The sequence below is a fragment of the Gadus morhua genome, chromosome 11, assembly GCF_902167405.1.
Source record: "Gadus morhua chromosome 11, gadMor3.0, whole genome shotgun sequence".
NCBI lineage: Eukaryota > Metazoa > Chordata > Actinopteri > Gadiformes > Gadidae > Gadus > Gadus morhua.
Window position 1 is genome coordinate 22804857 of NC_044058.1, and position 12316 is coordinate 22817172.

The 12316-nt window shown below is 48.5% G+C and overlaps 1 protein-coding gene across 1 annotated transcript in view; it reads right to left on the reverse strand.

Annotated features, from left to right (window-relative positions):
- Positions 1–8744, reverse strand: part of thsd7ab (thrombospondin, type I, domain containing 7Ab) — an 86092-nt gene extending 77348 nt beyond the window's left edge. Inside the window, exons 1-3 of the mRNA XM_030370385.1 lie at positions 7794–8744; positions 3345–3599; positions 587–771 (exon numbers count right to left, since the gene is read on the reverse strand). Coding sequence (XP_030226245.1) covers positions 587–771; positions 3345–3599; positions 7794–8647 — 1294 coding nt within the window. The 5' untranslated portion in view covers positions 8648–8744. The remainder of the gene's footprint in view (positions 1–586; positions 772–3344; positions 3600–7793) is intronic.
- Positions 8745–12316: the final 3572 nt, after the last annotated feature.

Below are 12316 nucleotides of genomic sequence, written 5' to 3' on the forward strand. Positions count from 1 at the left end.
TTAGCCTAACAAGCCGTTTCCACCCAGTGGACGGAAGTAAACGCTGCTCATCTATCCAGCACATATCTAGGTGGACACGCCCACTAGTGATTTCATATGGGGCCGATTTTCGAAACTGCTTGTAATGCTAATCACACTCACACCTGGTGGTATAATCTGTCCCCGACTGCACGGTCACGTTACCAGAACAATGAACACATTAACCTTCCAATGAGTTACAATTACACACAACATGTGGTCGTTAAAAATGGCCTTTTCTAGATCTAAAAAGACATATCTTAAAGGGGTGACATTACTATTTTTCGACACTTCACCCTTTGCTTGAGACTGGCGTGTAACACTATTCTAGTAGTAGAATTATCAACCCTATTAAAAGGCGTGATATGAGATCTTGATGCTTAATACGTAAATGTTCTTTGTTCATGTTTTCACTTAATAATCCCTTGAAAGTTTTACCGCACGGACAGCCCCCTATAGTCCTCTCTCAGAATAGCCTCCTATTCTAAAAGTGCCGAAGGGCAGCAGAAACGAGGACGGGGACTCGAACCCACGGCCTCCAGGTGACGAGGGAGGGGCTTCCTCTCACCTCTGTCCTTGTCCCGCAGGTCGCTGAGGTAGGTGAGGATCTCGGCGTTGCCCTGGACGCAGTACACCTCCCGGGTCTGCAGGCCCCCGCCACACAGGCCCGTCTGGTTGCCGCGCCGACGGTCCTGTTGGCTTAGCAACAGGTCCACCCGGCAGTCGCTCCACTCGGTGCTACGCCAGGTGTACCTGGGGAAGAGGGGGGGGAACAAAATGGGCGAGAGAGGGATGCATAGAGAGAGAGAGAGAGAGAGAGAGAGAGAGAGAGAGAGAGAGAGAGAGAGAGAGAGAGAGAGAGAGAGAGAGAGAGAGAGAGAGAGAGAGAGAGAGAGAGAGAGAGAGAGAGAGAGAGAGAGAGAGAGAGAGAGAGAGAGAGAATGAGACAGACAGGTAGGGTTAGTGTGTTAGTGTGTAAGAGAGAGAGAGAGAGAGAGAGAGAGAGAGAGAGAGAGAGAGAGAGAGAGAGAGAGAGAGAGAGAGAGAGAGAGAGAGAGAGAGAGAGAGAGAGAGAGAGAGAGAGAGAGAGAAAGACACAGAGATATGCAGTGTACGGTGAATAGATAATGGTGTGGGGGTGTGTGATTGAGTGTAAAAATACGATAAGAATCTGTCAAATGTGGTTTAATCTTGGAAAATCTGAAACATGCACAGTGCAGATTATGTAGAACTACATAAAGCTACATAAATGTCATGAAGGGAAAATAAATGACTGGAAGTACTTTCATTTTAAGAACTAAACAAAGCCTCAAATCACATTAAGGAAAACAAGAATCGTGCTCTTGAAAAAAAGTTCCCTCCACAGATTGCAACAAAATCTTTTAAATCTATGAAACATTTAAAAACAACAGGGACTTTAGTCAAGAAACGTGTGTGTCTGTGTGTGTGTGTGTGTGTGTGTGTGTGTGTGTGTGTGTGTGTGTGTGTGTGTGTGTGTGTGTGTGTGTGTGTGTGTGTGTGTGTCTGTGTGTGCGTGTGCATGCACAGGCCTGGGCATGTGTGTTACGAAAGCATGCTTGCTCTCTAATGCCATTTGTCTATACTTTGTGTTTGGCCCCATCCCAAGCGCTTCTAATAATCTGTCTCCATATGCTGTATCCCCCCCACACACAGATACACACAGAGACACACAGACACACAAACAGACACACACACACACACACAAGGCCACCCCCGAGAGCAATTAGCCGTCTGATGGTGAATGAAGAGAAAGGCATATGGTCTCTGTCTGAGAGAAAGACTGTGTCTCGAGTTCTCTCTCTCTCTCTCTCTCTCTCTCTCTCTCTCTCTCTCTCTCTCTCTCTCTCTCTCTCTCTCTCTCTCTCTCTCTCTCTCTCTCTCTCTCTCTCTCTCTCTCTCTCTCTCTCTCTCTCTCTCTCTCTCTCTCTCTAACTCTTCGTACTCACATTTTTTTTTGTTGCATATTTTCTCCCTCTCCATCTCTCTCTCTCTGTGCATTTTCACTCCCTCTCTTTCTCTGTCACTATCTGTCTCTCTTGCTGTCTTTCTATGTGCATCGGTCTCCATCTCTGTATGTGTTTGTCTCTGTCTCTCTTTATCTCTGCTGTAATAACTAACACACCCACCGGTTTCCCCACATAGACAAACACACGTCGTGTCCAACCAGAGCGACGGGATAACATCTCTCATCCCCCACAACTGTCTGTCTGACCAAGGGCGGAAGCTGGAGAGCCATCGCTGTTACACAGACGGCCGTATGCACTCTAGTTAATCCCTCCTCCCTGTCTCTGAGTTGGTCTGCCTTGTCATCTGTGTTCCTCGGCTGCGTATGTGTGTGTGTGTGTGTGTGTGTGTGTGTGTGTGTGTGTGTGTGTGTGTGTGTGTGTGTGCGTGTGTGTGTGTATGTGTGTGTGCGTGTCTTCGTGTGTATTTGTCTGTGTGTTTATGTGTGTGTGTGTCTGCATGTGTGTGTGTGTGTGAGCGTGTGTGTGCGTGTGTGTGTGTGTGCGAGTGTCTTTTTGCGTGCGCGTGTGCGTGCGTGTGTCTTTGTGCGTGCATGAATGTGTGCGTGCATCCTACGTATGTTTGTGTGTGTGTCTGCGTGTGCATGCGCGTGTGTGTGTGTGTGTGTGTGCGTGCGTTTGCATGCGTGTGCATGCGTTGGTGTGTGTTTGTGTGCCTGTCTGCGTATGTGTGTGTGTGTGTGTGTGTGTGTGTGTGTTTGTTTTGATTGAGTTAGCCTGCAGCAGCTGTTCTGGGCCAGCTGCCACCTCTTATTACCCTCTCCAGGGTCAGGGGTTGGAGTGGACCATCTATGTTACGACTGTTACCCTGCTGGCCAGTCACAACAAACACGCCACCTCCCGGACCCTCAAAGCCTGAACCCAATACCCCCCTCTCCTCCCCTTCCCTTCCTCCAGTGTTACCGCGACGACCGCCACACATAATATACATTCAGGGCATTTAGCAGTGGCTTTTATCCAAAGCAACTTACAATAAGTACATTTGTCAGAAGAAAGGGAAACAACAATATAGTGCTGTCGTTACAGTAAGGATGTTCATAGAAACAAGCGCCGAGCACTAACAACAACTAGGTTAACCCATTCCCAGCATGCAACAGAGACAGCTAGGATAAGACGCTACACAATGCTAAGTACTATCTTTAAGTGCCAGGAAGTACAACAGACAATAAGTGCGTAAGGGGGGAGTAAGGGGAGGGGGCGGCGAGGGTAAGGAGGGGGGGGGGGGGGCTATGCGGAGTCCAGGTGAACATCTGATCAGGTGAGTCTTGGATCTTCACTCACGTGGGACACGGCGGCAGCGGGCCCTCCCCTGGCGGCTCGCAGGCCTCCGTCTCCCCCAGGGCCTCGCACGGGACCCCCTCCTCGCCGATGGCGAACTGGAGCACGCTGCGGCCCCGGGAGCGGGCCCCGCCGGGGGCCTCGGGGTCCGAGCAGGCGTTGGAGCAGGGGCCCCAGGCGCTCCAGGCGCTCAGCTGGCAGTCCTTGGGGAGGAGGCAGGACTGGACGGTGTGCGGGAGGTCCATGGGCGTGCACTCGCTGGAGGAGGGGGGGAATGGGGGGGGGGGGGTAAAGATTAAGTTAACATTAATATTTGGGGCGTTTTGCAGACACTTGTATCAAAAGCGACTTATAATTTGTACATTTGTGAGACGATGTTTAAGCAAGTTTTAATAACCAGAAATGATGTGTGATGGAATACCCACCACATGTCTAAGTGTGTGTATGTGTGTGTGTGTGTGTGTGTGTGTGTGTGTGTGTGTGTGTGTGTGTGTGTGTGTGTGTGTGTGTGTGTGTGTGTGTGTGTGTGTGTGTGTGTGTATGTGTGTACGCCTATGCATGTGTGTGTGTGTGTGTGTGTGTGTGTGTGTGTGTGTGTGTGTGTGTGTGTGTGCATGCCTGTGTGTGTGTTTGCATGCATGTAGCTAATCATGTCTTGTTCATCAGGGGATCAACTAAGCCTGGGATTTGCTGAGGATTGGGAGAAGGATCTCCTTCACACTGAGTTTGACCCGGCCGCCTGGTGGGATCACACTACACTGCACACTGTACTGCACACTGCGGTGTTACTGAGTTATGTCCATAATGGGACAAGCAACCTCCGGAATCAGTCAGTTTTTTAAACGTTTCGCCCCATTTTCTATCGTAGTCGTTTAACGGTAATGAAACGCTTAACTTCCAGGCGTCCTCGACTTGAACACCGCAAATGGGAGCAGAGGAATACAGATACAAGGGAGGCGGACGTTTTGCAAATTGCAGATGAGGCAGATTAAGATCACCTGCCTGGCCATCTTTATGAGTCGTAGGGCCCTCCTCGGCAAGAGGGAGCCAATAGAAAAACTGAAAAACTAGATATCGCCTGAGCTGCGCTGATCGGTGGAACGTCGTAGGTCTCTGACATACGTCAGAAGTGTTTTAAAGAGATGTAAAATACAAGATCAATATACAGTAAATATATACATTTTTTACCATCATTACCCAAACACACGTTTGACGTATGTCAGAAACAACCTGGTCTCACAGGCATCCGTGAAATGACCACGGACGATTAACTCAAAATCCGTGGAATCCTCACAGAAACACGCCAATTTCCGTGTGAAGCGACGGCGTGGTTGACTCGTTCATTGAAACGGGGATCTGTGTGTGTGCCACGGAATATGAGTGTCATCAACTGGCATTGGAGCAAAATCCGTGGCCATATCACGGAAATTGGCGTGTTTCCATGCGGATTCCTCGGATTTTGAGTAAAGAATCCGTGGTCAAGTGGAGGATTCCTGTGAGACAAGGTTGGTCAGAAACCTTGAAGATTGCTAAAAAATAGGATTTAGAGGGATTTCGGGAAAGGACCTCTGCCCCATCGAACCCCATCCATTCAGGTGGTTGTTTACTCCGCGGCAAGATGGCGGCATGGTTGACGCGTGCTTAGACGCCGAATGTGATATCTAGTCTGTACATATATCTATGGAGGGAGCCCAGCGAAACAGTGAGCAGGGCTGGGGTTAGACCTTGAACTCTTTGAAGGTAGGGGGAGGGTGGCCCTGCAGAGAGCGAGTAAGGGAAGTCTTATCGCACTTCCGAACGCGTCAGCGCGAAAGTAACGTTAGGAGTAAGGTTCCCATAAAGCTCCTCGCCCACGGCTACGATCCCTCTTCATCCCATTAGCTTAACTCATTAGCATTCCACATTTCACATTATGAATAATACAAAAGGGGAGCGAAGGTACAAGCACCGCGTGCTAATGCTAAGTCCATCGGGGGGGGGGGGGGGGGGGGGGGGGCTGACATGAAGGACGCAGTGTTTTTATCATCCCCCAACCAAGTGTTTACGAGTAATGAACAAGGCTTCCTCCTCGGAATCATTAGAAATTAGTTCTAAGTAAAGAGGAGCGCATTATGCTAGCCAGACCGCATGTCTTTCCCCTGGAGCGACTGCAGCTGACGAGCTATTAGAGATAATTACAGCTCTGCTTCATTTAGAAACCCCTCATTTAGCCGCCACCGCCGCCCATCTTCACCTCCGCCACGCCGAACGTTCGGCGAGCAACGAAGACCCTGTCGAGTTTGAGCTCTTTTTCGCGACGTGTCTCTGTTGTCCTCACTCCCTCTCTCAATATTTCTTCTACTTATTTCTTTGTTTCATCTCTTCACTTTTTTTTTTGCTTCTCATTACCTTCTTGTTTACTTCATCTTTCCTTTTCCTTTCCTTTCTTCAGTTCCTTTTCTTACGTTTGTTCGTTTCGTTCTTCCTTGTTGACTGTACCTTTCCGTTCCCTTTTCCTTCCCCCGGTTCCTTTCTTTCGTTTGTTTGTTCCTTCCTTTCTTCCTTCCCCTCTGCCTTCATAACCACCGTGTCCTCGGAAATGGAAACACGTGCGCCGCGGACCCTTTTGAAGTCGCGCCGCGCGGTACGGCGGAGAGCGACACCGTGAAGAATTCTCGCCTGTGTTATGACGCCAAACACACTCGAAGCGACAAATCATTTATGCGCCGGAGCAAAACAAACAGAATTGAAGCCGGGGTTGTTGAGGGAAACACAGTCAGGGAGAAAAAGAGGGAGAGGGAGAGGGAGAGCGAGAGAGAGTGGGAGATAGTACCATGAAGTTCCATTTCCTCCCCGGACTGAACCCTGAGTTCTGAGCGTTCCCTGGTGTGACCAATGACCCATTTTTCCCGGCAAACTGGATCCTATTTTCTTTCCTCTATTTTTCCGCTGAAGTTTTGGTTGGGAGTCGGAAGTCATTATTTTCTCATCTCTGTCGCTGAGGCGAGACAGGGAACGGCATAATGCTCAATGTCTTTTGCATTCTCTCAAAGAGCTGATGATGTCTTCTCTAAACTGCTCCGTTTCGCGATGCCTGGACGTTTTTTAACCAACAGCGAAGCAACAATGGCCGTGATTTCAAACTCACACGCACAACTCTTTTTCCTGAACAGCAATTCATGAAATATTAATGAAAGAAAGGATTAAAAAATACTCACTGCCACTGAATTCTGTTGCAGCAAAAAACAGCGTTCTATATAGGTCATCTTATTAAGAGATGACATTCACACAACTTCAGCATGCGGCAGAAATGAAGTACAGATGAAAGACTGTCGACTACGAAGACACAATTTTTGTTTGTGATCTGCAGTTCAGTGGTGTGCGGTGGTAAGGCGGTCAACTTTAACATGCAGACATAGGCCAACAACTGAGGTGTTCGTCCCCTCAGTAGGAGATGGTTGACCCATGTGCATCTGAGGCATCTGTCGCCATCACAGTGCAGGACAGTCTAGTGCTTCGGGTTGTTTAAATCCCAGCGGAAAGGCTCTGGGCGCAAACTGCAAGTCTACAGGCATCCCTGAGCAAGACGCCACTGCTTGCTCCTTAATGACATGTATCTGAATTGACGGTAAGCTGCTTTGGAGAAAGCCTTCTACTAAATACTGTTCAAAGGACATTAGAGGCGTGAAGTGAGAGGGATGTTCGGAGCGCACCGGGCTTGATGGGGTTAACGCAACACCCTGGAAGTTTGTTCCACTTTTAAGGAAATAGTGCCCAAAAACAAGCATGAATATTTCACAAGGAAAAAATAAACAAGTCAGGGATTAATATTCATGGTGCTCTGAGCATCAGAGTTGTTTTCAGGGGGTTCCTTTGAAATGGTGTGATCCCAGTTGCTGATAGGGGCCACATGACATTGACAATACATCAATGAACAGTTGAGTGCATAATGGATCAAATCCCTGTGTACAGTGGCATGTGACGGCCATGACGCGAGTAAGACTGCTTCATGATGTCCTAGAGATCAAAGCCTTTTTCAGTTCCTAAAATACAAGATCTCAGGCAAGCGCATGGCATCGGTAATGTAAAAGGGGGGCTGCAATGTCTACGAAGCAAGGCCTTGAAGAGCAATGAAAGCCTTGCTTAAAAAGGAATTCAGCACAATGTCAAGTCGTTGCTTCAGATGATGACCTGGCAGAAAAATATGGTAGAAAGCGTCCTCGATCAATATTTCTTTTGTCAGGGCTGTTGTTCAGTTCAAACAGCATCAGAGACTAACAGGGAATTCTTTAAAGGCTGAAATAGCGATATAAGCAGAAGCCTGTACACAGGATTCGGTAAGATGGTACTTTAATAATCCCTGACAGGAAATTTGATCGTGTCTGTGATGCTGTGGGTGCAGATGTGACGGCTGTTTGGACCAATAGATGGCAGAGATGGATGGCAATCTAGACAGACAAGCAGACGACTCACTGTAGCTCCACGGTGGTCCCGTTCCAGTGGTTGCAGGTCACGTCACGGGTCTGGTACCCCACCTGGATGTCCCAGAAGGGACTCTCCTGCCGGTTCAGCCGGTTCCTGGTCCGCTTCTTCTGGATCAGCTCCCGGGCCTCCGGGTCTTTGAGACCCACCTTGTCCCTGCCCCCCGGGCCCTTGCCCCTCCGCCGCTTGGCCTGGCGGGCGGGCCGGGTCAGAGGCAGGGCACAGGGGCCCCAGGGCCCGATCCGGAGGCTGTACACCCCCTCAGGGGTGGAGCAAGGGCCCGGCCTGCAGGTGTGGAACTCGGTGAGGTTGGGGCAGGCGGCGCCCCCGAACATGGGGGGCACCAGGACGCTGCGGACGCGGTTCTTGAGGCCGGTGCCGCAGGTCTTTGAGCAGGAGGTCCAGGGCGAGTACTGGGAGACCACGCAGTCCTGCGGGCAGGGGATGAGGCAGGCCTGCTCCAGACGGGGCTTGGGCTCAAAGTACTCGCAGATGGCGTCGTCCGCGGGGGACCCGTCCGCCCGGAGCGCGCAGCCCACCTCCCTCAGCTGAGTCCCCTCCTCGCCGCCGTGGCAAAGCGCCAGCTGCGGGGCTCCGTTGGCCCTCGCCGAGACGGGCACGCACTGGTTCCAGGCGCCCAGCTGCCAGTCGTACAGGTCCTTGTGCCAGTCGCACACGCGGAAGCAGTTCCTCTGGTTGGAGGGCCGCTGGGCCTGGTCGCAGTTGGTGTGCAGGGTGGTCCAGCCGTCCACGTGGGCGCACCAGACGGCGCGGCTCTGGCTGCCCCCGGGTCCGCAGTCGCTGCCCATGCACCTCCCCCATGGCCCTGGGGAAGCACAGCACATGTCGGGACACGGTTACTCAGACGGACACCAAGTAGTCGCAGAGGGTCGAAGCAGGGATTCAATCCTCAGTACCGGGATGGACTTTGTGCAAATGTCAAGTTTCATTTTCTTCGATGTCTCTCGGATGCCTTCAATGAAACATGATATTTGCAACAAAGTTTTGATGATCCTATTGTGGTATCGATGATCATACTGCCAATTACAGCAAACTGATTCATCCATGGGAGATAGTTAGTCTAAAAGATATTACCACATACATTATTCAAACATCATGCTTGTTGATCGCTACAACATCAGTCAGAAACGTGCGTCCGTTAACATTCAGTTAATGTTCAGCGTTGTTTCGTCAAATTAGATGCATCGAGTAATTCTTGACAGTTTAATTAGCATGGCATAAACTTGGCACGTTGAGGAGAGGATATCTGACGGGTCTGTTTACAAAAGTGATGTTGCTCTAGGATTCCTTGTGGCAGTCTACACACAATGAGGATCCTCCTAGCAACTCAACGATACAGGCCTAGAGTAAAATATATGCACAACGGGTTATCAACTGTTGGCGTTCTTCGTGAATCATTCAAATGTAGTGAAGATCACCCAGCTAAAAGTAAAGAATAGTGAGGTAATGGAGGTGTGCACACCTGGGTGTCGAACGGCTATCTGCATCCCCACGGGGACGAGGTGTTGAATGATTATTTCGCCTCTCGCTAGATGAACCTTGCTTTAGCAAAACACGTCATTAGCTTACAGCCTTGAGCTAAATGCCTCCTTTGCGTTGAGCGGGCTGAGGGGAAAGTGGTGTGTGGACGCAGGCAAACACCAATTACTCTTCCTGTGTGGAAGACGGAGGAGAGAACCTTTCTGGGAAAATAGAAGAGTCAACGGAGAGGTTGTTGGGTTCAGTCCATACAGAAGACAGAAGGTAAGGAGAGATAGTGTTAGCCTGCTGCTCATCTCATCTCCTCAGACACTTAGTCACTAGCAGACCGATGCTTGTGACTAACCACCCTAAAAACAAGCTGCTTTTGCTGCTCCACCTACTGCTAGTTAATATCATGTACAAACTAATCAGATGGGTCAGAAGAGTAAACTGATGACTTGTACATTTGAAATTGGTTTGGATGGACTTCATGAGCGGTGATGGGTTGGGCTTCCAAAATGTAATTTTTGCATCAATATTTATTGTGCGAAACGTAGAAAATAAAAACTACAAATCAAACAAAATAGAACATTGTGACAAATAAATGTAGATAAACTATGGCCATGAGTATGCGACAGCGATATATATTTTCTCTCTTTCTCTGACTAATGTAAGTATTTTAGGTCGCTTTCGATAAGCGTCTGCTAAATACCCTAAATATAAATGTCAATGTGAAAGTGATGAGAAAATATGCATTGTTTGTAATATAACTAAATCTGTGTGCCCATGAATTCAAAATGTAGATATTAGAGTTTGGGTTACAGACTGTACCGAGCTGCATTTCATCGTCTCTCCCAACAGACTGTCCAGGGGCCGTTTAAACTTCCATACAGCGGGCCAAATATATGGACCAGCGACCACGAATGAGGCCCGGAGGGGCTTGTCTGAGTCAATGAACACGACAGGAACGGTTGTGTTCTTCAAACAGAAAAGCGAGAGGATTACTTTGGTAATTCCTAAACAACAATGAGGTTCTATAAAATGGATCCTCGAGGAGAACAGGAAATGTTCTACCGAAGGCCCAGTTCCGGGTACATAGCACAGTTACAGGTAGCGCAGGGGAGTGATAGGAGAGAATGACACAAAGAAGATGTCAGACAAAAAAACGAGGAGAAGAAATAAGCGGTTGCTTATATGTGTTAGTCTATTTTAAGCACAAACCCACCGACCTGACTGTTCCGGTTAAACAACGACAGGTTTGAATGCTGCTGAGAGAAACAAACACACAGGAATATACGGATCTGTTCAGATAGAAACACACTGAGATTTCTGATTAGCCAGCTATAAGCCTGCCAGAAGGCTGTGGATGTTTTAAAATGAAAACATGTTGTAATAATCTGAGCAATACACCCTCACACAACTCCAGGGGATGGCGTTAAAAATAGATGCTGGCTTTATCTCCCCTGAATCTAGAAAAAATAAAATAAAAAAGCTTCCCTGCTGACCAGATGTAGGCCTATAAAGTAAATGGTAAACAGACTGCATTCATACAGAGCTTTCTAACCAGTAGCTCTTCAAATGTTAGTCCTCAATATTACCTAACATTCACCCATTCATGCACACATTCACACACCGACGGCAGAATCAACCATGCAAGGCGACAGCTAGATCGTCAGAAGCAACTAGGGTGGGGCGTCTCGCTCGGTGAAATCTCGACACTCAGCTAGGAAGAGCCTGGGATCGAACTACCAACTTTCCGGTGAACAGCCAACCTCCTGGGCCAAATGTCGTTCTAAGTAAACTTCATTTTGGTATATAATAGATTTACAATTTTTGTTTTTACTTAATATTTGGGTTGTATGCATGATGTGAATGCGTGTACGGAATTCATGTTCTCTTGTATGCAGGGTGTTCTCCATGAGGATGGGGATATGGCCTCGGTGGAGAAATATCGAGTCCAGATCTACCGTCCCGGCTGTGGAGACCCCAGCCAGATCTCTCTCTGAGCCAACCGTCCGTTTAATGAACCTCCGATTTCCCATCTGCCGGAGCGCTCACCTCTCCCGGGGGGAGGGTCACCCCTCTGGGCCCGGCAAGGTTTGTTGGTTATTGATCAAATCCGTGTCACCGCTCCCCGCTGCACACAGTGTGGGCCCGCCGAAGATCAGGGTCACCTAAAGAGGGGAGGGATTCTGCGGCGCCTTCTTCTAGACTTCAAATACTTTTCTTCATACTTCTTTTCTTCTTGTTTTTCTCCCTCCCTCGCTCTACGTCTGCAGGCTTTTTTCTCTCGGTGCGCAGAGGAAGATACGTCAGTGAACTATAGGCGGGGAATGTGTACTTCCATGGTTACGTCTATGTTTTATTTCATTTAAAAAATCAATAGCTTGCAAGGAATGCTCACTCCGCGACAAAATGCTTTGAAGGGAGATGTTTCGTCTGCCAGAAGAAAAAAATTAATAAAAGGGAAGAGGCCTGCAACTCAATATAAGCCATTTCCTCAGACATCCTTCCGTAAGTAAAAACAAAATAAACTGTTATTGGAGGACAGTCTATAAAGGAAAGTGATTTCCCTAGTCCGCCCCCAACAACTGCAACACAAACAAAAGCACACAAAAGCAACGTCTCACTCAATCGATCCGTGGCCCGGTACAAGAGACCCATCCAAATGTACTCAGTTCAAAAGACATTAGCTTTACTATAAGCCCCATCCAGATGGAGAGCCAGCCCATGTCCCTACTCCTACCAGCTCATTAAAGTCCTCGTCACCATGTTTTTCCCGTAAAACGCTCCTGCCAGACCCAGCATCCACAGCACGGTGAGTTCTTCACTACCGTTATGTCTGCATGTTCTAGCGATTACGTGCAAAGATTTGGATTTTGTTTTTCTCATACCAACAAAACAAAAACAACGGCATTAAATATTTATAGTTTGAATTTATTCAATGTTATATACCTCGCCGGTCGATAAAGTTAAGAGCAGAAATTGAAGCACGCCTCTGCCTTTTCCCCTCTAAAAGCCTCGACCGCTAC